The following is a 24,704-nucleotide window of genomic DNA, read 5'->3' on the forward strand; positions in this document are numbered from 1 at the left end:
GCTGTCTTTAATCTACCACACCAGCCGCGCTGCTACTCACTGGTCCTGATTGACCTCCACATATGAAGGGTGCTTGTAACGAGGAGGGCCCGAGGGAGGGGAAGGGAAACCCACCAGCGTGTGGAAGGCTTGGGCACTGTTGGCTGGGCCGGGGGTGTTTCTACCATTACAAGGGAGCAGCCAGAGGCTCCCGGGTGGCTGGTGGTGAAAATCACTTGGATCTGATTTACCATCCTTGCGGCTCAAGGGTGAGCAGATGAACTTTGGACTCAAGGGCGCAGGAATAGATTTGCCCAGGCTTGAAGCACAGGTTTCATCTGCTCTTGGGGGTGCCTGATTCCTGGGCTCACCAAGGGGTCACCTGCTCCGCACTCGCTCCTGTTGGGAGTGTGTGTTAGACTTGTCACACTATTTCTTATAATTCCTGTAATTGCTCTTGAACGTGAGCTGTTGAAGAGGAGGAAGCCAAGGCCCAGAGAAGTTGGTAACCTCTCTCAGTCCTGCAGCCGCTAATCAGCATGTGCTCAGTGGAACTGGGATTTGAGTGAAGAGACGTCCTGACTCCCAGAGTCTGGGCTGCTTTATCATTAGTCTAGTGGTTTTTTTTTTTTTTTTAAAGATTTAATTTATTTGAGAGAGAGTGTGAGCACAAGCAGGGGGAGTGGCAGAGGGAGAAGCATATCCTCCGTGGAGCTGGGAGCCCAGGCCCCTGGGATCTCGACCTGAGCCACAGGCAGTTGCTTCACCGACTGAGCCGGCCAGGTGGCCCGACTCCAGTGGTGTTTATGCAGCTGTGCTCCGGGATCGCCTGTGAACTCGATAGACACGCAGATCTCAGCGCCTAGGCCCCGGCTCCAGATCTCCTGACCTGCATGGCGTGGGGTGCAGGCCAGGTGTATGCATGTTTTATTTATTTATTTTTTTTTGGTTTTTTTTTTTTTCCATTGTATGCATGTTTTAAAAGCTCTATAGCTTTTATAGTCTCCTTAAGACTTTCTCCCTCTCCCTTTGCCTCCCTCCCCCGCACGTGCTCTCAGGTCTTCACAAACTAACCAACCCTTCAGGCGGTCGTGTGTGCAGTAGGGCCATGAGCCCGTGAAGAGTCTGAGGGCGCCTTCTTGGCCCGAGGAGTGGGGGTTGGGGGCTCAGGGTGCACGGCTCGCTGCGGCGCGCCCATTGGTGTTGTCTCCACCATAGGGCTGGTGAAGGACGCAGCCAGGCCAGCGTACTGGGTGCCCGACCATGAGATCCTGCACTGCCACAGCTGCCGGAAGGAGTTCAGCATCAAGCTTTCCAAGCACCACTGCCGGGCCTGCGGACAGGGCTTCTGTGACGAGTGCTCCCATGACCGCCGGGCTGTCCCTTCTCGAGGCTGGGACCATCCTGTCCGAGTCTGCTTTAACTGCAATAAAAAGCCCGGTGACCTTTAACCCCAGCTCCCTCTCCGCGTCCTTCACAATTCCTTAGGTTCTCAGGGTTAGAAACAGAAGTCTCGTTGAGGTCGGCCCTCCTCTCGGGCACCTGTCACGGTGTGTGTCCTCTGCTCTTCCTGGGGTGAGGGGCTGGGGCAGGTGGCAAGCCGGGGTGTGAGCCTGGCAGCCGGAGGTATGAACCCCTCAGGGCAGGGGAACTGAGCAGCTTCTAGCAAAGGGGAATGAACCTGAATCCGTTGCATTTATTTCAGTTAGAAATAATAAAGATCTAAATATACGTGTAGATACATCGGAAGGGAATGTGGAGCATAGTCGGGCTCCTGCTGGCTCTGATGACTTAGCACAGTCTGTCCCCAGCACAGGGACGAGGTGGCTGCGGCCGCAGGTCTTCCCCACAGAACAGAGCCAGGCACGGAGCCACTGTGTTGCTAGTCACCTGCTGCTGCTTCTCTGTGAGCCTTTGAAGCCTCTCCTTTCCTTGCCTTTTCCCAGGTACCTCTTGCTTGGAAGGGCCGGAAAGGAACCTCTGGGGGTCCCCTGGGGTAGGGTCCCTATCCTAGGTCTAGGCCGATGTCAGAGACTACCCAACTTAGCGTGCAGGTCACCAGAGTGGGTGGAGGGTGAGCGGTAGGGTCCTTGGCCCCGAATACTGGGGAGCGCGCAGGAGGAAACCAGCCTTCCCCAGCAGGGTTTCCTACTTCTTGATGCTTCTGTGTCTGCTTGGCTTTCCCGGAGGCCGCCCCCTGCCCCCAAGTAGAGCACCTGCTTCCTTCCTCTCCGCCCTTGCGAGCCCACCATCTGCTTCTGAGTGTTGCACTAGGATTTTTATTGCTTATTTTGAAGTGTCTTAATTCTTTGTTCCCTGATACACACCCCCTCTGGCCTTCGGAGGGGCAGTATGAGAATCTTCCAGGGAAACAGCGCACCGAATGGACTGTTAGTTGTTTCAAATGCATATAAATATTTCAACGGATCATTAAGAAAAAAAATTCTCTCTGGTTCTTGCAAGAGAAGTCAAGTGAACTTTGGTTTCTCACCAAGAGCCAGGACATCCATCTCTCGTGACTGGAAAGAGACTGTTGTGCTGATCCTGTCATCGGGGCGGATTTTATCTTCAGTGGCCAAACACGAAGAAGTAAATGCGACCTAGTTCTTGGCAGAACTGGTGGGTGGGCTGAGCTTCAGGGAGGGGCGTGGCAGTCAGTCCCGGCATGAGAGTCCGTGCGTCGGGAGCCCTGGCACGCGTTGGTCCCTCGCAGACCTGCGCCCGTATTGCCTCCTGTGGCCCAGGGACTCAGGCCCTACTCCAGTACTGTGTATTCTCAAATTCGCCATTATAAAGGAATCTTCCTGCTGAACACGGACTGTGCTCTTTCCTTTAACTTCGCAGTAGACCTTGCCTCTTCCTAGTCGATAGGAAAGTAGCTGGTGGCTTTCAGAGCAGAAGCCAAGCGAGAGGGTTGTTTCTGGGGTGGTCATATTTGACCTTTAATACCTCCGTCTGTTAGCCTAACAAGAGCTTGGAAAAAAGCAGCTGTGATGGGGTTTTCATCTCACCATGTGGGGCTGTTTCCCCCCAGCTTTCAGACAGCCTACTCCAGCTGTTTGCTAACTGGGAACTTGGAGGCTGTTCCTTTAGAGGGTACTAACGGATGCTCACAGAACTTTCTGGTGGCGAGGACTCCATGCGTGGAGCGGGACCTGGCCATGCTGTGGTCCTGCCCTTAGGCTCGTCGTCAGAGCTTTTCCCAGGAGGCGTGGCCACTGGCTGTGGGGCCGGGGAGCCATGTCAGCCTGGCCCCAAGTAGGGCTGCCTTGTGTCAGACGGCTACTGCCCGGTGACTTGTGTGCTCGGCGTCACTGGGGTAGCTGTGGTGCCTCAGTCCATGGGGAGTCCTCACAGAAGAGTTAAGTGTTGCTACTGACCTAGAGGAAACATTGGAAAAACTGTTCTCTACCTTTTTATCTGTTGGTTCCCTCTTTCATTCCCTTGCTCTGCCTTCTCTGTTTGACCCCCTTCTCTATTTGACTGTCCTCCACGGTCTCCTCGTGGGCACAGACACTCGTCTTTGTCCTTTCCCTTCCTTCTTACTCTGTCTTTCCCCCCGACTTTTCCTGTCCCGCTCCCATCCCTTTCATCTTTATCCCCTGCTCTTTGGGTGAGTGGAGCAGGGGTGTGCATGCATGGTGGTGGCCTGTGTCAGAGCTGGCTGGCTGTCCCATTGTCGTGTGGCGGCATCCCTGAGCATGAGTCTGCCGGGCCACGTAGGAATGATGCGGAACAGTCTTCTGCACGCCCTTCCTTGACACTACACAGACCGAGAGAGTAAAGGAAGAGAAGTGACCCAGGGTGGAAGTACCAGAAAGTTCGCTTTTCTTGCCCTACACATCCAATCCCAGCCTCAACCGAAGGGCTAAAGACCAGCTAAACTCAGGATGAGAACAATGGCTTAAGCCATTGAACAATGATACAATAATACACATTTCCATTTGATGAATCTTCTGCAACTGAACGTATAATCAACCAGTGCCCAGATGAAGAAACAGAAAGACTGCAACCCCAGAAACTGCCCGCCCCGCAGGCCCCCCTGGAGAGCCCTCTATCCTGACATCTAATAGTGCAGATTAATTCTCTCCCCGATTAAGGGGGTGGCTGCGTAAAGGCTTTCATAAATCACTTGGCTGGCTCAGTTGGAAGTGTGTGCAACTCTTGATCTCGGGCCACGAGTTTGAGCCCATGTTGGGCATAGAGATTACTTAAAAAAAATTGCAGTTTGAAAGACTTGCTCCGAGGTGGAGGAGGTCACTGGTGAAGTGCTCGCAGAGCTAGGACGGAAGGCTTCAGCTGGCTGAGAACCAAGCGGTCTCCTGAGTGATGGGACCCAGGGGGACTCTCACGTATGCGTTGGGTTTCGCTCTGCTGGATTGACTTCCAACACAGGGGTGCCAGGTAGTGCTGGGACTTGGTATTACTTGGTATTCTCACAACCACACTGGAAGGGAGGGAGTGGTGTCCATGTTTTACAGCTGAAGACACTGGCTCAGAGAAGTTCTGGAAGCCCAGGGTTGCCTGGCCAGTGAAACTCAAAGCTGGGGTTTGATTCCAGGTGGGCCTGAAAGCCGCACTGTCCCCTGCCCAGACAGTGCAGGGTGGTGCTGCTTGTAGATTTCCGTGGGTTGTGAATTCTGCATTTCCAAATATGGCATTGACCTTATCCTAAGAGAAAAAGGTACCTGCTCTGTTGTATCAGGAGGGCTTAGCTTTTATACCTGCTCCTCCTGGTAGAATACTACTTCCCTTTGACTAAACGTCACAGACAGACTGGCTTACAGATGAAGCAAGCTGATCTCCCCTGTACCACTGGAGCTCAGCTTCTGGTTGTTAAAAAATCGTGTTTTCCACCATGTTTGCATTTTCAGTTTCAGAACTGCCATCAACCGGGGGGGGAGAAAACAACCCATATGGCCGCCTGTTAAATTACACCTAGTGCAACTTTTTCCTTTTTTTATACCTGGGAAACTCAGACTTAGGAGCACTGAAGCACAGATGGTGTGGGGGTACAGGGGGTTCGAGAAGCTGCAGTTTAGGGGTCTGCTCATATGACCAACGCCATCTTGAAGCTGCCATTTATAGACAACGAGCGTATCTTTCTGGGTCTGGTGGACTTTGATGGAGCCCACCAGTCCGTAATGCCAGTCCTGGGGGACTTATGCCCTGCTGTGGGTTCAGCCGCCACCTTACCCTTAACTCCAGCCTGACTCGCTCTCGAGGCTCTGGCTCCTCCATCCCTGGACATTTCTTCCATTTCCGAGACGCCGTGTCACCTGGGTTCAGGCAGCCCCGGGCTCTTGGCAGCATTTATATCTGGGTGCCTTTGCTCATATTACAGGTTCTGCAGAGAAAGTCCTTTTTGCTATAGCTGCTTTCAATTCAGATGAAGTCAAGAGTGCAAGTGGGTGGTGGCAGGAACAAGCCAGGAGATGGAGCAAAGACAGGCCAACCAGTCCAGAGGTCACTTGCAGGGGACAGAGTTGGCTAGTCTTAAGAGGACAGAAGGGAGACTTATGTCGAGCTGAACCCAAGACCTTAAAGTTCAGAGTGAAATAAAAAGTCCCATTCTGTCAAGCACAAGAGGCTTAACAGATCAGAGAGTTAGAACGGGAGAGCCGCCTCCTGGCGTTCCCACTTACTAGCAGACCTGGGCCAGTCCCTTTCCGTGACCATCACATACTTCACAGGGTTGTAAGAATGAAAAGGCAATGATGCTGGCAAAGCTAAGCTTTCTGAGACTTAATAGTGGGACTTTGACAGATGGAAAGGAAGGGAGTCTGGCTGGCTTTGAGGCCCAGGTGAGGAAGGCTCTCGAAACATTTGTGTCCTGAGACCAGGCAGGTGGTGGAGATGGTCCAAAAGGGGCAAGGCACAGATAATCCAATCTCAAGAGGCCACACATTTTATTCAAGAGGCCACTGAACATAGGGATCCAGGAAGATCGCTCTCATGGCAGTGGACATGCGGTGGGTAGCCTGGAGAGGCAGACACAGGAGAGGTGGAATTTGGCCAGCAGGTGTTTTCAGAGACGGTTGTGGGAAATTTTGACCAGGACAGATCTAGAGCTCACAGATGACTGGGGCTAACTTGGCCGGAGGACACTTCCGGAGGCCCCTGGAGGTCAGGCCGGCTGATTTCTAGCGTGGTTACACAGCAAGATGGTGTGAAGCGGGTGTTTATCCTGTGGGCATTTGTGATAACCAGTGCTAACCAGTGCTGCTGTCCTCTCAGCCGTTGACAAGGCTACAAGCCAGCAAGCACCAGGCCACTCAGGGAGGAGCTGGTCATAGGTCAGCGCTGCTGTCATTCGCATTTTGTTGTCACCTGTGAACAGGTGAAATGCCCTAACAGATGTGCAAGTGAAAAATGCTTTATCCAGACTGTGTAACATACTCTTCTTTGGGACACTGTGTTAAAAAGCAAACTTAGCTTCTCAGCTAAGTTTGACTTTTCTTACAACCTAGACCAGATGTTAGGAGTGACTGGTAACCAGAGATCAAGAATTTTGCTGTTTTGAGTTTTTAAAGAACCACTCTCTCCTTTTAAAAAAGCCTAGGGGAAATGAAAAATGATTGACAACTGTATCTGCCTAACAAGGAACTTGGGCGAGGACACAGGGGTTGAGGTTAGAGGGTATGTGGGGACAGGGCCATCACGGCAGAACTCACCACTACTCTCCTGAGCAGTCCTTTTGCCTCCACTCTCTAGGGAGGGATCAGAATCGCACGGGGTAGCCACCCATGGGTGCTTAGCTCCATAGAAACAATACAGAACCGTGAGGGAAACTGCATTAAGTGGTCGAGACTGGCAATTTAAAATCGCACACCCCGTCATGAACTTGTACATCGTGACCACCTAGAACTTGTGGGGACAAAAGTGAGTGGATGTTAGGTTCATGGATTGGCAGTTCTGCTTGCGTCTTGGGCAGGAGCATGCCACCAGAATTGATCCAAAAGACCCTGCAGTGATAGTGGCCCCTTGCCCCTTTGAGTATATGGGCATTTCCTGAGACTTCTGCTCAGGCCAGGAGGCCGGGGCTGCAGAGATACAGGAGCCGAATCCGAAGGACGAAACGCCTGCGGATCCTGGTTAATTAGCAAGCTTCTTAACCATCACTGAGGACCAGAAAGTGCACTTACCTGGAGACTCACCACCAGGGGCCGTTAGCACTGCCGCGCACTTACCGGCAGCACCGAGCCACTTCCTGACTTCTCTACGGCACTTGCTGGGATAGAGACCGGAGGAGCAGGAGCCGTGGGAACGTGGTCTCAGGTCTCTATGCTGAACAGGTCTGTGATCTGACACAAGTCGATGTCTCTGTGCCAGCCTTCCCCACCTGTAAGGGGATGCTAATAATTTTTACATTACTCCTGCTGGGCCACCTTTATGGGTTGTTATAAAGATCAAGTAAGGTGGGGGAAAATTCTTTATAAAATGTGAGGCATTAAAAATATTTGCTAGAATGTGTAGCTCATCTATCAGATGACCAGTCTGATAGTCTCATCATCTTTTTTTTAAGGTTTTTTTTTTTTTAAAGATTTTATTTGTCAGAGAGAGTGAGCACAGGCAGACAGAGACAGAGAGAGAAGCAGGCTCCCCGCCGAGCATGGAGCCCGATGTGGGACTCGATCCCAGGAGCTGGGATCATGACCTGAGCCGAAGGCAGCCGCTTAACCAACTGAGCCACCCAGGCGTCCCATTCTCATCATTTTTTTGAATTTGGTTCTCTGTACATCAAGTTGTACTAGGGTTCTAGCAGGAAACTATTAACTACCACTCAAGGGAGTAACTCAAGTAGTTTAACTGGCAAAGTTCCTGGGCTAGCAACAGCGAGATGCAGTTACTAGGAGATCTGAAGGGACTAAAGAAGCAGCTGCTGGAAGCTAGAGAGAGCGTGCTGTTCCAACAGGGGCTGTGGCCTTGGGTGGAGGAACCCGCAGGAGGGGGGCCAGGGAGTTCACTGTTGTCCGTACGGGTCAGCTGCTTGGGGCGTGCACAGAGCAGGCAGGAAAGGGCACACTGGATCCCGGAGGGCAGGTAAAGCTCTCTAGCAAAGCCATTAAAGCTGGTCTGTCTCTGTTACCCGCACCCAGGATCTGAGTAGACGTCACTGCAGCTGGTTTGTTGCTGTAGCAGACAAGGATCAAATCGTGATCTTCCGAATCATTACCAGAAGCAACGCAACACGCATGGTTCTTTCTAGTTTATTGTTTGGTAGAAAGACAGGCTCTCGGACGCTGTATAAACATCTCGCAAAGTGCTTCTGGTCCATTACAGAAAGTCAGCCAATTTTCTTTGAGATGAGGCCCTTAAATCTGACATTCAGGTCACCGTAATAGAAACAGGAGCTGTTGTACGTGACATTCTGGAAGGCATCTCAACAAAGGCATGCTAGGACCTGTTTAAAACCTGTAGCATCTAGAAAGATCCATCTTTCCTTCCAGTGCCTATGAATGGTGATAAAAGGAGAAAAAGGAAGTCTGCTACAGATGTTGACTGAGTCTGAGAAGGCTTTTTTTTTTTTTTTGAGAAGGCTTTTTAATGACTTCAAAAACCAGTCTTCAATCATTTATCTCTAGAGACTCAGAGAAAGGACCCCAAACCCCTTCCCCGTCTCCCCAGCTGGGGTTCTCCAGTCCACATGCATGGCTTTCTGGGACCTAGGCACTGACTGCATGGACAGCCTCGCCCAGGCCCATTAGGCTTCTTGAAAGGGCTTTTCGTGGAAGCAGCAGCTTTAATTTAGTTACTGCCAATCTTCAGCCCTTAGAATAAGTATTTGTTTAAAGAAAAAAAAAAAAAAAAGAGGGAGGGGGGGCCACAGACTAGTCTGAGGAGTTCGATAAGGAAATAAGTACCTTTTATGAAAAGGACTTTTGCGCTCTCTGAGCTCACAACTTAAACTGAAACAACTTTACCGAAGTGTCTCCACAAAAACAGCACCTGCTTCCTGGCAGCTGGTTGGATGGGATCTGTGTACACAGAGCATCCGTTTAAAATGCCCTCAGTGCAAACAGCAGTCGTGGCAGAAGTGTGGCTGCTCCTTACTCCCTTCCATCAAATCCACACCCCTCCCAGCCGCACCCTGTGGAATTAGGAGTAGGAGAAACAGTAAAGGTCCTGCTGGACAGCCATGAGCAGCCCTGGGGCTCCCCGGAAACCCCCAAGCCGAGAAGAGAAGGCCACACTGGGGATGTCAGCCTTGGAGGTGGGGTGTGGGGAGGGTATGGTTCTGAGCAGGCAGGCGTCGTGGAAGCTCCAGATTCTCGTGTAGCAGTCCTGGCCCACTGAGAAAGAGGGAAGACACGTGGGAGGTTAGGACACGCAGTAGCCCTTGTGCACACGTGGGCGTGGCTTCTCATGATTCCGAAGGGAACCCACTGGAGCCAGAACACAACCTCAAATGGAAAATTATTTCTGCTGATAACATGTACTTCTTGAAAATCAAAGTCACAGGTCTCCCTGATGTTCCAGAATCACAACCAGTCGCAGGTGTTCTGAGTGACAAAATGCACTGGCTGGCTATGACGCCGTGGCTGGTCACCAGGCATCTTGGCTAACGGGTGGCCACTCTGCTTCCCTTTTGTCAAGGGCTGCTCGGGGGAGCCCAGCACCCCTGGTCTAGAGAACATGCCGCTGATTTCTGTGAAAGAGTAACCAGGAAGATGTCTTCCCTTCAGTACATCCTGGGACTCACTAGTGACAACTCTCACCAGAGCTGGTTCTGGTTTAATGGCTTGGTTCCTAAGACCAGGTGAGTCTTCGGGGCTCACAGCTGTGAGGGATGTGGTACTGGCTGCTGCAGCCCAGATGCGCTCCTGGAGCTCTTTGGAGGGAAAAGGAAGGGCAGACCTCAGGGTCTCACGGCCCGGCTCGCCGAGGACTGCACCAGGCCACCACCCACGTCTGCCGCTCAGTGGCCTCCTTGCTTTCCTGTTCCCCAGAGCTCAGCGGCTCTCCTGAGATGGAAACTAGGCTTAAGCAGGAAGCCAACTGCTGCTGGGGGTGGAGAGTAGTAAACAGCCTGAGGAAGTTCTCAGAGATGCTTCTCGGGCACGGAAAAAGATTTCACAGAGAACAAGTACGTTCTGTAGGCACATCTGCAAGTCTGAGGACATGTCAAGACCAAGAACATATTCCTGAATGTCAAGGGCTCACTATTTCATGTGTCAGACTACTGAACTTTCATGCTATCAGAATATTCTGTCGCCATAGAAACAGCAAAATCTGTGAGGCAACAGTTTTGCAGCCCTTTCCTTTTTTTTTTTTTTAAAGATTTTATTTATTTGTGTGACAGAGAGATCACAAGTAGGCAGAGAGGCAGGCAGAGAGAGAGGAAGGGAAGCAGGCTCCTGGCTGAGCAGAGAGCCCGATGTGGGGCTCGATCCCAGGACCCTGGGATCATGACCTGAGCCGAAGGCAGAGGCTTTAACGCACTGAGCCACTCAGGCGCCCCTTTGCAGCCCTTTTCAAGGGAATTCAGTGGCTCAACACCCCTGCTCCTGTTCTGCAAATACAGATCCCCAAGAACCAGTTCCTTTACAGTGACCTTAACTTCGTTTCGCAGCATCCTTGGCTGGAAAGTGAGCACAAAGAACAGGGAGGCCAAGCTTTTAAACAGGGTTGGGTGAAGGTCACACTGAATGCTGACCAGGTGAACACCGAGGTCTCTGTTTTATTGCACGTAACTTGCCTGTTAGTGAGGTGATGTTCTCCCACTAACGTGAGTGAGGGCACAGGGCTGTCCCAGCTGGTGGCTGCTTAACAGCAGCTTACCAGTAGGACTGTCCTACTCTACGTCCCACCTCGTGTCTCCTACCAACAAGTCCCACGTACGAGGTTCTGATCTGGAGTAATTTCTCCCTCTGCCATTTTATTTGATGGGACAGAAAGATCTCCCCTTCCCCAGGTACCTGCTACCACAATGCCTTCTTCCTCGTGCACGTGCAGGGGCAGGTAGGCGTACTCGTTCACATGACCTTCATACTGCCTTATACACTTAGTGGTCCTCAGGTCCCACAGCTTGATCTGTGGAAAGCACAAGGGGCCGTTAGAGAGGGTCCGGCAGGTACGCTAGTGAACCCAGGCAGGACAAGGTGGTCTCCAAACACCTCTTAGGGTTAGGAAAATCTAAATTTCAAAAGCAGCAAAACTGGTTTCATGTCAGTCTAGACCAGGTTGGGCTTCCAGGTGGAGAAAACGACTTGCCTGGTCTCCTGCTGCCCTTCCCCTGCTATTGTCTGGCACAAGGGTCTCTCTTGGAAGAATTTAAAGTAATCTCTACACCTAACATGGGGCTCAAACATATGATCCTGAGATCAAGAGTCACACGCTCATCTGAATAAGCCAGCCAGGCGCCCCAACACGAGGGTCTTTTCTGAAGAGCCCATCACCCGCCAGAGCCCCAGGCCGGTGGCGCCTGTGGCCTGAGTCATCAGTGCTACCCCTACCGTTCCCGCCATGTCAGATGCCATCAGGTTTTGCTCTTCTTGCAGGATCTGCACAGAGGTCACTGCTGAGTCATGGAAAAAGCGGGTGGCCTTCCAGCCCTTGCCCTGATTTCGACAACGCAGATCTATGGCAAAGATCTCCCCAGAACGACAGCCGTTAAAGAGCAAAGGAGCCTATGGAAAGAGAGAGAGAATGGTTGTTGGTACCACCTCCTCTAAGGCTGGGAAGGGTGTTTCCTTCCAGAACACAACTCCTGCCTCGCCTCCCTCCCCTCTCCCAGTCCCTGGGGTAGTGGTGGGGGTGATGGCGTGGCTGGAAGGGTTCCTTATGAAAGGATAAAAGAACGGGACCCCAGGGCTCTTCCAGTGTGCTCCCCACTGGCTGCACTGGACCCCAGGCCTCACTCTGTGAAGCCCAAGTGATGGTGCCTTATCTCCACGAAGATCCTTGGTGAGAAACGAGGGGGAGGAGTGTGGAGTAGGAGAGATCGGAGGTCCAGGAGGGCAGATGGCTGAAGAAGCCTGAGTAACACACTCTGGGCTTACTGCCGAAAGCAGATCGGCTCACTCTCTCCTCCACACTTTTAAAGAAAGATGGCCTTTTCAACGAGCAAGTCTCTGAAATGCAGTATTATCTAGCAGTAGGATTTTTTAACTTTCTCAAATATGTAATTTGAAAACTGTGCATGGACCTAGTAAGTATCATGAATTGGGACTTAATTTGTATATTAAAAAAAAAAAATTACTTGTCCTGCTGGCTAATCCAAGTACTCCAGAACTGCTAACGGCTCATTTAAATAAGAAGTTGTTGAAAGCCAGGTTAGCCGGGCCTTTCTCAATCAGCCAACTTCCGTCCAGTGCAGATATAATCACCAAGTAACCCACTAAACCTTTCTGATGCCCTCCTTTTTTCCCCTGAAGAAGAGAGACGACCAGATGCCACACACAGGAATCCGGTTTCAGTCCAGCAAATGTCCACCCTCGGGACACTTTAAATCGCTCCCCTCCCCCAGTCCAACCAACCATGAGAGCAAACTGCTGGGCCAAGACATCACTGCTGGTCCCAAAGGACTGCCGGTGTCCCGTCACCACGTTGGTCACGAGGACCCGCCGAGACAAGCCTGACAGAGACAGAAGGGGCAGAGGGACAAGCATCACTCACCGTCTGGACAGGGGGTTTGGAGCTGTGAAAGCTGCTTCTGGGGACACGCGGGGGCAGCCGCGGCTCACCTGTGCTGAAGCAGTTATTTGCCTGAATGTTGAGGGACCACGCACAGGACCAGGCCCCGGGGATCCGGAAACTGCAGAGCATGCCGGGCCGGTCTCCTGCGGATGGCGACAGTGAGTGTGAAAGGTGGCTGCTCTTCTTGTGTGTGTGTGTGTGGCGGGGGGGCTTTCCTCCATGCTACCTGGTCAGTGACACCCTGATCTGGGGAACCTCCAGGAATGGCTGCTCAGAGATCTGTCGATACCTTGGCCCCATTTTGGCCTTTATGGTGACAAAAAAGAGACACTCAGCTGGGGTACCTGGCTCAAAAGGGGTTATTCTGGGAACAAGCACATGACTCTTTCCTGCCTTCCCAGGAGGAGTGTCAGAACTACTAACTGCTGTCAGGGAGACGGTGTGGTTCTTTATAAGACGGTTTCAATCCCACACCACACTATCTGATGTGTGATCCCAAGCAAATTGTTTTTTATTTTTTGAAAAATTTTATTTATTTGTCAGAGAGAGAGAGCGCGTGCACAAGCAGGCAGAGAGGCAGGCACTCGATCCCAAATGCGGGACTCAATCCCAAAACCCTGGGATCATGACCTGAGCTGAAGGCAGCAGCTTAACCGACTGAGCCACCCAGGCATCCCCAAAACTTTTTAAATAAGCCTTTTAATTCATAGTACGTAAAGGGCACACACCCCAAACAGAGTGCCACGAATGATCACAAAGGAAATGTAGCCACATGCCCACCAGTCAGGTTAAGAAGCAAAACACTGCAGTAGCCTGATACCCTCCCACTTACGACCTCCCCGCCCTTCCCGAGAAGGAACCACTATCCTGGTCAGTTTGTGAGGCAGGTTATGAACGTCTCTTTGCCTCAGCTTCCTCATCTGTGGAAATGGTGGTAACACGCACTCCCGACATGGGCCTGCTGCACGAGGACTTGTCAGGCACCAGGCTGAGTGGGCGCCACCCCCCTCACCCACCCTGTAACCCGAAGGGGCGGGGGTTCTCTTCATAGAAGGTAAGCAATCTGTTCACGCTGGTAAGGGGCAGAGCCGGGGTTCGTGCCAGGTCTGCCTGAAGACCTGCACTCTTAAGAAGCTTGACCCTTGTCTGATGGATCCTAAGTCTCTGAAAGACTGAAAACTTAATGCCCAGAATACGCTGCCAGGAGGAAGCCCGACTGCTCCAGGTGCACAGACTGGAAGCATGGCCACAGCGGGCGCCAGGCTGCGGGATCTGTGCGGGCGGCCCCAAGAAATATTTCAATCTCTTGCACTCTTAACTGTTCTGGCTGCTGACATGACCCCAGAGGAGGGGTATGTAAGGACATATGTCACTTCTAGTACCAATCCTGGGTCAGGTTTCGGGAACTCTCCCGCAAGTGCTTCTGCAGGCTGACGAGGGCTTGCGCAGCCTGTGGCTCCCACCCCTTCTGTCCGAGCCCTCGCCACGGAGTTTACACTGTCGTGGGCTGCAGCTCCTGGAGGCGGACTGAGACCTCCCTTGGAGCCCCTCCTCCTCCTCCGAAGGCAAAGGACCTGGTACCTGGGTGACTACTGACGAACAGGGACGCTGGGAGCAGGGTGGCGCAGCCCGGAGTCTCTGCGATGCCCATGAGGCAGAGCCTGGAGAAGCTGTTAAGGACAGTCAAGTACAAGGGTCTCCTCTGGGAGGAGAATGGGCCGTAGTACCCTTCCAGAAACTACCACCACGAGCCACATTTAACACGTTTATGTATTGCGTATTTAGTTCCAGATTTTCTAAAAGGAAAAAATGTCACGAACACAGCTGAAGGCCTTCCTGACCTCTCCCCAGTCCAAGTCTTCCCTCTCCACCACCCAAAATCACACTCTAAAACTGGTCAGAGTTCTGGGCCATGCTCGTTCTTTCTACAGAGCATCTACCACGGTTCTCCCTCCACTCTCTTCTAGATTGAGCTGGCTTGATTTGATAGCTCCGATTTCTTCATTTTCACAGTGGAGCATGCCTTTGTATGAATGAACAACTCCTCTGTTTCGTCTCCTGCTGATAGGCACTTACGCTGTTTCAGGGATTTTTAATCTGCTGCTGGAAGGAGCATCCCCTTTCATTCTCCTGTCCTTTTTTTTTTTTAAGATTTTATTTATTTATTTGACAGAGAGAGATCACAAGTAGGCAGAGAGAGTGAGAGGGAAGCAGACTCCCTGTTGAGCAGAGAGCCCGATGTGGGGCTCGATCCCAGGACCCTGGGATCATGACCTGAGCTGAAGGCGGAGGCTTTAACCCACTGAGCCCCCCGGTGCCCCCATTCTCCCGTCTTATACTCCATGTGTGGGAGGCTGCTTTAAGGTGGTTTGTTTTTTTTTTTAAGATTTTTTTCTCTGACATGGGGCCAGCGAGAGAGGGAACACAAGCAGGGAGAGTGGGAGAGGGAGACGCAGGCTTCCTGGAGAGCAAGGAGCTCGACGTGGGGCTCAATCCCAGAACCCTGGGATTGCGACCTGAGCTGAAGGCAGACGCTTAACGACTGAGCCACATGGGTTTCTCAAACCCACGGTACGAGTTTAATTTTGCTACCAGGCACTACATACACACAAAGAACTGCAACAAAAGTTTCATAAAACACTTGCTCTTACTAAATAGGAGACTAATTATTTTCTAGTCTACTTCATTAACAAAATGCCGCTCACAAATGGACGTAATGGCCCACGGATGGTGGTCAAGCCGTGCAGTCCGGAAACAGCCCGATCTGTGCTCATCTGAATGCGTCTCAACCGACATGTCCACATTTTAGCTTCAGTCTCCCGACTGCGGCTGGGTGTGCTGCCGCATCAGACCGCCGTCACTTGCATTTCCTTTCTCTGAACCACCTCTGTCTGTGCCCTATCTGCGTGTCCACGGGGCGGCCTTCCCACTGGTCTGCTTCCGCTCCCTTCACAGCCGAACTTCTCTCAGAGGAGTCTGTGTTTCGCCCACTCCCTTGCCTTCTTCTCACTCTTCAGCCCACTGAAACCCAGTCATCTCCCAGGCAAGTCTCCCCGAGGTCTCCAGTGGACTCTGTTTTTCACACCGAGTGACACTTTCCAGTTCTGCCTGTGGCCACGCGGCACTCTTTCCAGCGACACATCGGTGGTGACCTCCAGACCACCCTCCGGGAGGCCCCCCAGACCTTCTGTTACCCCCATGGCCTGGCCTAGATGCTGAGCCTCTTCCACTTGTGCTTCTCCTCCACCCCTGCTCACCCACCACACCCTCTCCCCTGCCCGCAGTCTTGCAGCAGCCCCCCCGACCCCCCCACTCTGAGGTCTCACCCTTCCCAGCCTCTCCTAAGATATGCCTCCAGGGCCACAGTCCTCCAGAACATCCTAGTACCAGGGGCCCCACCTCGCCAGAGACCTCACGGACACCAGACCATTTACCACTGCCCCAGGTGCCGAGATCTCTCCTGCCTCTTCCTTCCACTGGGAGCTCCATCCCCTCCAGGAAGGCCACTCGATCCCTCCATCCTGCTGGCATCCCACTGCCCCGCCAACGTCAATGCGGAGACTGAGCGCCGGCCGCCTGCCACTGCCCTTTCCAGCACTCGCACAAGGACGCATCCGCTCAATGGACTTTGTGGAACGAACACACGTACCCTTCACTGAGAACTGTCAGCAGCTTTGTGCAAAGCAAGCGGGCCATGTGTCCGGTCGTCTGAACTGTGACGTGTGCACATCACGCTGCCTCGGGCGGCAGGCCCCGTGTTACATATCTCTAGTTAGAGAGATGCCGAAGCTGAAGCTGGGCAGCCCAAGGCCTTCCTGAAGAAACCTCTTTTGCTTCTGGCTTTATAGGATAAGGATGTGGGGAGGGAGTCCCTCCCTACCTAGGTGCACTTTTAATTACTAGGACGAAGATCCAAATACTCTTAAACTTCGTGTGGTACTCATGGGGCCAGTATCAGATCCAGTCCTTTGAGAGGCTGCAGGTGTCCAAGAGCCCTCCCTTCTCAGTCTAACTTCTCCCCATGTTGTAGGGGGAAATGCAGAGGACCAGGCTCAACACGGGGCCGTTTTGGTAAAGGGAGAAAGTTCCATGACCTTCAGCAGAGGCAGCGGGTGCACAGAAAAGATTACCTGAAGTGACCACCAGAGGGCAAGCGGCTAACGAAGCTACCACAGACCATGCTCTTTAAACTCAATTATATGGGTTTTTAATCTCTCCTTAGTGTAAGGAGAGAAACCTGGGAAAACGTCATCCTGTTTTAAGATCAGAAATGAGAGCAAGGTTGTTGTTTTCCCTCCTTGAAGATCTGGTCTCCCCTGTCATCAGGTAAGAGCAACAGCGACAGGTGGTCCTATCCCCCACAGAATCCCACCAAATGAAAGCCACATAAAGTTTTCAATTTACAGAACAGTTTTGTGTTTATCTTATGTAAAATTTATAACCAGATCTTTTAAAAATAGGATGTCGTGGAACAAATTAAAAAAACCTCAACAGGTTCCGATTCAGCCATTACGTAAGGAGGACCAAGATGTGCCAAGCACTGTGTTAAGTGCATTCACCGATGTAACTGACGTCAGCCCCGTGACAACTCCTGAAGGACGTGTTAGGTACAGCGAGTGGTCCGAGTTTTAAGAACTCACTGGTTATAAAATTGAAATATGGACAAGACTCATGAACATGTGGCTTTGGCTCAAACTGTATTACTCCCAGAAGCACGGGACAGACAGCTGTTTTGTCCATCATCAACAGCCCCCAGGGACACCAGAGGAAGGGTCCAGCCAGCCTGACACTGTGCTCTTAGTACAGGAGCCCTGACTGTTCCCTGAGAGGGCAGACTGGAGCGAAGAGTGCTCTAAAGGCGGTGGTCTCTGGAGGCACCTGGGGGCTCAGTCGGTTAAGCGTCTCCCTTCAGCTCACATTTTGATCCTGGGATCAAGCCCTGCATTGGGCTCTCTGCTCAGCTAGGAGTCACTTCTCCTTCTGCCTCTGTCTCCCCATTCCCTGGCTCATGACCCCCCCAAATAAATAAATACATAAAATTTTAAAAAAGTGAAAGAAGGTGGTCTCTGGTAGGGACCCTAGGCACTGAGCCCACACACTTATGTCCAATGCCGAAGGAGTCCCCTTTCCCCTTTACTGATGCCCGCCCTCCCCCTTCCCCAACAAGAGGCCCGGCCCACCCTCAAACCGCTATGGCTCTGAGCTCGTCCTCCCTCACCTCAGGAGCACGTGGAGTTCCTGCCCAAGGCTTTACTGTTCCTAACAGTGTCTGGCACACGGTGACATCACTGTCACCCTGGGAACTCTCTTCTCTGCGCTCCACGGCAAGCCTTGTTCTCTACCGAGCTGCACTATTCTTTCCTAACGGGTGAGATGTGCATACACAACCGGGCAGACCTCTGGCCACGACGCCGCCACCTCACACACCCCACAGATGCCCGGCTGGACACCGCGGCATGGCCTGCCCACCAAACCTCTTCGTCTGCCAAAAGATACAGAATGTGGGAATCCAGGTGATTCAGCGAGGCCCAGCACACAGAGTTCACCTGGGGAGGAAGCACACAGCAAGGCTGGTCTGACTGCCAGCTCGCGGAGACAGACAGATGCTTTCCTGCGGAGTTACTACTGGGGATACCGACATAGGACTGCTTTCTTCAGGTCTCACTTCTTTTAAGGGAGCTGGGACAGTCCCCAGGACAGGCAGGTCCCCTGCTCCACCATGTAGAGCCTTGAGGGCAACAGGGAGGAAGTTACCCCCCGACTTTGGTCCTTTGTCATCAGCATGGACCTCGCAGTGAGACCTGTGGTTTGGGGACGGAGTCCCTGCAATAGGAAGGGACCGACCTTACTGAGAGGCGAACTGTATCTTCCCTTTCCCCAGAGACCAGGTTCGACCTGTGTCCATGTTGTGGCTCAGGTCCCAAATGGACACATGGACTCATCGCTCCAGTGAAATTTAAAGGTTTAAAGGTTGCTCCCTCAACGGCAAGCTGTGCTGTACTGTATTTATGTAATCTCTTTTTATTTCCGTAACCTCAGTGTAGGCCACAGACTGGCTGAGTGATGGATGCACCCAGGACTGTCCACTCAGGCCCCCTCTGCCTGCAGCCCAGGAACTTCGTGCTGGGCAAGGGCTCCTTTGGGTTACTGCGATCCTCCCAGAGGGAAGGTCTGTACCACCAGTTAAAGAAGCCTTTCCAAGCCTAAAGGAGTTTCACACCTTTTCCCAACTACTGACAGTTACTTCTCTTCCAAGAACAGAAACGCCTGAGGCCCCTTTCTTCCCCTATGGGTTCTCAAGATCTCTGACACCATTCTCCCTCAGGAAAATGGGTACTCAAGCCCCACCTTCTTCATAAAGTTCTCTCTTCTCCTCTGAATTGGGCCAACTAAAGCAGGGCCCTTGGATCCAAAGTGCAAAGGGAGCTGCAAGGCTAATTGACGGGAAAGGGCACGTACCTTCCGGTTGGTGAAGTACAGGTTTTCGTGCATATGCACCTTGAGCGAGGAGGTCTTCAGACCTCGCAGGCTGATGATGCCATACTTGGAGCCTCCGACTTTGACGTCATTCACTGTGAAGAGCCGGTCACTGTTGGTATCCGCCTGTAGGGGAAAAGAGACTACAGGTCACCTCCCTGGCTGAGCCCAGGGGAGCTGCCCAAGGCCATCTATCTGCCCCTCTCTCTAGGATCCCATGCTCTGTGCATTTTCACCTGGTGAGCGCTCCCACCCACGAGGGAGAGTGGAACATGGGGTAACCCACCTTGTCCCTACTCAGCCCAGCCGTCACCGGGCAAGGCGGACAGCTATGCGGTCTCACAATCAGGAACACGGATAAGGGCAGTGAGGGGGCGGAGTCAGGGAGTCTGAGGTCCGCACAGCAGCTCCACTCAGAACTGCGTTTGGAGGAGTCCCAATGTCCACCCAGGTGAGCTGTTTAGATGGGCCACATGGTGCCATGTAGCCATGGCAAAGGCCACACACAATGTGGAAAATGCTAGTTATACCCCTGTGAAGGGGGTGAAAGGAGAATACAAAATTGGATCCCTATTACACAGGCACTTTTCTCCCCACCGAGTAAAAGGAAAAAAAAAAAGAAAAAAGCAAGCCCACTGCACTGAAAAAAAAAAAAAATTACAATAGAAAACACTACATTGGGATGTGAGTTTTTTTTCTCATTTAAAAAATGTGGTTGAGGCGCCTGGTGGCTCACTTGTTAGGCGTTTGCCTTCAACTCAGGTCATGATTCCAGGGTCCTGGGATCGAGCCTGGCGTCAGGCTCCCTGCTCCGTGGGAAGCCTGCTTCTCCCTTTCCCACTCCCCCTGCTTGTGTTCCCTCCCTCGCTGTGTTTCTCTGTCAAATAAATAAAATAAAATAAAAAATGTAGTTAATAATTACTTCAAAACAAAACCTTATGTAGTTATGTGTCATATATATATATTTATAAATATAACATACACACATAACATGGGTTTGGATGCTGGTGAAAATGTATTCACTTTGCAAGTTTCCTCAGAAACCACATTTCCTGAAGAATCATTACAGTGACTAGAATCAGAATGGGAGAACTGACCTCTGGGTGGCAAAGCACTCTTCCCAGAATTCTAGTCCACTAGCTAGCCAACCACCTCCAACTCCGGGTGACTGGGGAGATCTCCACGTCCGTGCGAGGTCGTTGTGAGACAGAGCATGAGCACTGGGGACTGGGGCCATACTAAGCAGCACGTGCAAGGCCACTCAGTTTTACCAAGAAAACCCAGGGAAGTGGCTCCCGAGTATGTACCGCAAGCAAGTATTCTACTGATTCGGGTCAAATCATACCCTCAGGCCCTTGGGGGAGAAAAGCCACCGGAGAGAATGGGAGTCCTAGAATACCCCAGATGTATTCTCCTGTTGAGGTCTTCTGGGGCAAGACCTCAAGGGTCAGCTCTGTGGCTTCAGCTTCTAGTCCTGTCCAGTAGGCTGAGGCTCTCCATTTTTCCATCCTTCTTTCATTCTCCTCAGCCTTCCCCCGGCCTCCAGGAAGGACAGGGCTTGCCCGGAGGCCATGATCTCCTGTAGCCTCAAGCTTCTAGTCTAACTCCAGGTACCCCGGGGTCCTCTGCCGACATTTCTCTGAATGCTGTGTTCAAGCAGTTGGCTCTGGCTTTATTTAGCCTTGGTTAGATTAGCCCCGGTCTAACCTAATGCAGAAAAGACTCTGCTCCATGTAAATGACGTGATAAAGCTGTGGCAGACATGCAGGCCCAGCGGTACCACCCAGCTCAGAGTCAGCGAGCCAGGGAGTGGCGCATTGCTGCTACCGAAGGATGCTGGAGCTTCGGGTGTGGCCGGATGACGCCCCAGTACAGGAAGGATTAGAAGCCCCCGGCCCACTGCATACCTTTCCGTCTATACCCAACACACCCAAGGGAAAACTGCTCTGTGATCGTTCTAGATGTGTGCCGGCCCCGGCTGTCAGACCGAATGACAGAGCGGGAATCGGGGCGAGCCAGGTCAGCACAGCCGGCCCTGCTGGCTCAGCACCTGCCAGCGGGCACACGTTAGAACCGTGACGCCAAAGGGACGCCCCTTGCTCTCGTGGCACAGGCCATCTTGCAACTAGGCCTCATGAAAGCCAAGGTTAAGCCACACAGGGTCAAGGGATAAAAGCTGTACCCCTGGCACCCACAGGGAGCTCCCTCCCACTCACCAGTATGAGGTTAAACCGGTCGCTTGCCAAAGCAGAGGGATCCGAGCTCTGAATCTGGACCTTTCTCCTCTGCATGCAGCTCACTCGCAGCTCATGAGCTAAACTGCAGAGGGAAAGAGGGGCGGGGAGGGCATGGCCACTGGACCCAGACACCCGGGAAGCCGACTCAGAGGCTCTGCCCTGGCCCCCACCGTGAAGACCCCCCCGCACCCCGCCCCAGTCAGCCGTCTCTCCTCCCAAGTAACTGTCAGCCACAGAGCTGAGCAGGATCCCAAATCATCTCAGTTACACAACTCGGAGGAAAACTAAGGCCAAGAAATGGGTGGCCCCTCCACAGGGTCCAAGAAAGTTAGAACTAGACTAGGGCGCCCAGCTCCCTCTCCACATCAAGGCCGTCCCCCACTTGAGAACAAAGCAGGTTTTAAGGTGAAGAGAGATCTAACTAGACCTTAACTCTTCCTTCTCAGGAGGGAGATACAGGATGGGCCTGCCCCATCTACCCTGGCGGGTGACCCTGGCGGGTGACCCTGGCGTAGCCGGCCTTCCCTGCAGGGGGCCCTGCTCCAAGGGAAGTGCTGTGCCCCGCTCTGATGTTCTGTTACTGGCCCGTGCGCAGGAGGCAGCAGAACGCAGGGCTCGGGAGCTCAGGCACCGGATCAGACGGACCCCGTCCTCTCTAGCCTTACCTTGAGCCAGTTGTTCCGCTCTGAGCCCCAGGCCCTTCTGAAAACTGATGAAGTACCAACCCAGCTCACAGGGTTTTAGTTAGAATATCAGACATCACAAGTATATGAGGTTTAGTACACACACATCCTTTTAAGGCTCTATTTTGGGTCACAACCCATGGGAAGGGGAGGAGGCAGAAAACTCACGGGAATGACATTCCAGGAGCTTCACTGCACTGAAAATGATTTCAAGTAACACAGAGGAAACGTCTTGAGAAATTTCTGCTGCGTTTCTTTGCCTAGATCCCTTCTCTCTCCTTGGCCTCCTGGAGGAGCTTTTCCCCTTGTTCTACAGGGAAAATGATCTTCTCAGGGCCGGTTTTAGCAGAATGCAGGCTGTGCTCCTCCCCGCCCCCACCTTGCCCCCAACTGCGAGGACTCCTTAGAGTGGTTACATGCTCTATCCTGACTGGCTTCTTGGACCATGGATATAAGAAACAGGAAGAGGTAAAAAGCTTAATGAGGCTTTGTCTTACCGGCAGTAACTGGTGACATTGAGAAAACCCAGCTTGCTTTTCTGTAGCAACGAAGATGCATTAAAGCCCATCCTGGCTATTTTCTAAAAAAAAAAAAAACCAACAAAACCAGATTCAATGAAATTTTAGGTTATGGGATAATGAAGAATGCTTTTAGTTTCATAGGATCTAATGAAGAAGCTGGTGTCCTAAGTTGGCAGAAATTATATGTACAGAGATCTGACAGTCTCCTCTCCTGGGCAAGAGGAAAAGTCCGTCACAAGAGAGCACATGTTGAGCTGGAAAGCTGGCCTGGTGCCCATGTCTAAGCTCTCCATCAATTTACCTGTGGAGCCAGGTGAGGACATGAGGCCGCCTCGCTAGTGAGCACAAGAATAGCACTGCTCGCTCAGGTCTTCACCCTGCTTTCCGGTCGACCTGGCGACCCTGGGGCTCCCATAAACCACAGAAAGGTCTCAGCATCTAATTCCCAGAAGGGATGCAGGAAATCCTCGTATCCAAACCACACACCTGGGCTTTCTATTGAAAATACACAGTTACTGAAACTGTGTCATGCCACTGCCCGATTCCTCTGGGGAAGGACAAGATGGGAGGCTCACTGATGGAACTTTGCAGATAAGAAAAAAGGGGCAGTAGGAGATTTCCTGCCTGTTCTCACTCTTTTCATGGGATTCCCATGGGGGGAGCTCGATGCCACAAAGCGCCCCATGCTAAGTGTTACAGGGGCATCTAATCGGCACCTCCGGTCACCCGTGGAGGGGACAGGGCGGCCAGCAGGAGCGCGGAGCCCACCTTTTTCTGTTTGTCTTCTTCCTCCAGCAGCTGCAGCCTCTTGCTTTCCATCTCCTTCTGCCGGATGCCCTCCTTCGTGAGGGGGTTGCAGTTGTTATGGCCAGGGAGCAAGCGGAAATAGCGTTTCTTTTCAGGGTCAAAGTAATACCCCGGCAGATCTTAAGTCAAAAGAGAGGAAATCCACTTCAACTTAGAACACGGCACGGACCCACCTACGAAAGAACCCAGGGGCCTGTCCACACCACCCCTCACAGATGTCCGTCTGTCCTGAGGGGCCGCAGGTAGGCTAACATGGCCAGTCACCCTCCTGTGCCCATGGGGGGAGCCGTCTGCCTCACCTCCCTCCCTGCCCCGTTCCTGACACAGCCAGGATGTTTCAGTTAGTGTTTCAATGTGCTCCAGAATTTACTCCGAGCCAGGAAAGGGCTGGTGACACGCAAGGAGCGTACCCACACGCAGGCAAAGACACACAGGGCTAAGAAGGGCAGCCCAAGCAGACGTGACCAGATGATCGGGCAGGACAAGGTTTCATCTTTCCCCACAGGCAGGGCCACAGCAGGTCCACTGTCCCACAGACGGCCTCACCTGGCACGGAAGAACTCCCAGCTGCGCCAGATGAGGTCGATGGGGCCTCGTCATCGCCAACGTGGCCAGAATCCTGTGAGCTTGGTTGTGCCACTACGTTGCCCCTGTTGACAGACAGTCATAGTAACTCGCAGTGAAAGACTTGAGTCTGTCATTCTCTGACTGGGGGGTCCTGCAGGGGTCAGTTCAGGCAGTTCCATGGCCTCACTCCAGCTCTCTGACCCTTCTGAGTACTGGGGGAGCCCTCACCTCTCCCTTCTCCGTAAAGGAGTTTACCTACTACAAATACACCAAAGTTAGGACAAGCACAGTTTTGGTTCCTCACCCTAAACAGGATGTGTGTCACATTCAAGCTCCTTTCCTTATCTCCTCACTTGAGCATTTTCTGAAGTCTTTTAGAAATTTCCAGATGAAAAGAGGAATCATCTTTGCCAATAAGAATATTACCAGCTGGGCTCATTTGTCAGTTCAACAGCAGCTTCAAGGCCAGGTGCATTTTATTCTTTACTGGATTTAGTAGTACAAAGGGTTTAAATTTTACTTGGCCATATCACCTTATAGATGGAGAAACTGGGGTTCAGGGCATGGAGGTGATTTGCTCAGGTAATACTCGGATACAGTCATGGTTTAAACACTTGATTTGCAAAGCTACAAGCAGTTTCTGTGGCAATTACAGGCCAAAGGATATAATGATAGAGAAAAACACCTAATTTTACAATCCTGAATCTGCTTTAAAAGCAAGAACTTCCTCTCCATCCCCCAAAAGGAATACAAATTGAATATCCAGGCTGAAGGAATGAAAGAACTTTCTCTTT

General features: G+C 52.1%; 2 protein-coding genes across 6 annotated transcripts in view; one reads left to right on the forward strand and one right to left on the reverse strand.

Annotated features, from left to right (window-relative positions):
• Window positions 1-2,791, forward strand: part of ZFYVE1 (zinc finger FYVE-type containing 1) — a 56,700-nt gene extending 53,909 nt beyond the window's left edge. For both annotated transcript variants that reach the window (XM_046007809.1, XM_046007810.1), the window contains one exon: window positions 1,198-2,791. In XM_046007809.1, coding sequence (XP_045863765.1) covers window positions 1,198-1,430 — 233 coding nt within the window. In that variant the 3' untranslated portion in view covers window positions 1,431-2,791. The remainder of the gene's footprint in view (window positions 1-1,197) is intronic.
• A 2,522-nt stretch (window positions 2,792-5,313) lies between these two features.
• DCAF4 (DDB1 and CUL4 associated factor 4) overlaps window positions 5,314-24,704 on the reverse strand; it is a 34,460-nt gene continuing 15,069 nt past the window's right edge. Inside the window, exons 5-17 of one of the 4 annotated variants that reach the window (XR_006818651.1) lie at window positions 23,890-23,993; window positions 23,305-23,462; window positions 22,513-22,595; window positions 21,312-21,414; window positions 19,078-19,221; window positions 18,115-18,164; window positions 14,200-14,279; window positions 12,666-12,761; window positions 12,459-12,556; window positions 11,436-11,609; window positions 10,899-11,013; window positions 6,654-7,321; window positions 5,314-5,326 (exon numbers count right to left, since the gene is read on the reverse strand). Coding sequence is in view for 3 of the 4 variants with exons in the window: in XM_046007811.1 (XP_045863767.1) it covers window positions 9,079-9,272; window positions 10,899-11,013; window positions 11,436-11,609; window positions 12,459-12,556; window positions 12,666-12,761; window positions 14,200-14,279; window positions 18,115-18,164; window positions 19,078-19,221; window positions 21,312-21,414; window positions 22,513-22,595; window positions 23,305-23,462; window positions 23,890-23,993 (1,399 nt within the window). In the remaining variant the exon portion in view is untranslated. Of the gene's footprint in view, window positions 5,327-6,335; window positions 7,322-8,173; window positions 9,273-10,395; window positions 10,562-10,898; window positions 11,014-11,435; window positions 11,610-12,458; window positions 12,557-12,665; window positions 12,762-14,199; window positions 14,280-18,114; window positions 18,165-19,077; window positions 19,222-21,311; window positions 21,415-22,512; window positions 22,596-23,304; window positions 23,463-23,889; window positions 23,994-24,704 lie in introns of those variants that run through there. The other 3 variants (XM_046007812.1, XM_046007811.1, XM_046007813.1) reach the window with 3 other exon arrangements.

The sequence above is a fragment of the Meles meles genome, chromosome 6 (genome assembly GCF_922984935.1).
Source record: "Meles meles chromosome 6, mMelMel3.1 paternal haplotype, whole genome shotgun sequence".
NCBI classification, from domain to species: Eukaryota; Metazoa; Chordata; class Mammalia; order Carnivora; family Mustelidae; genus Meles; species Meles meles.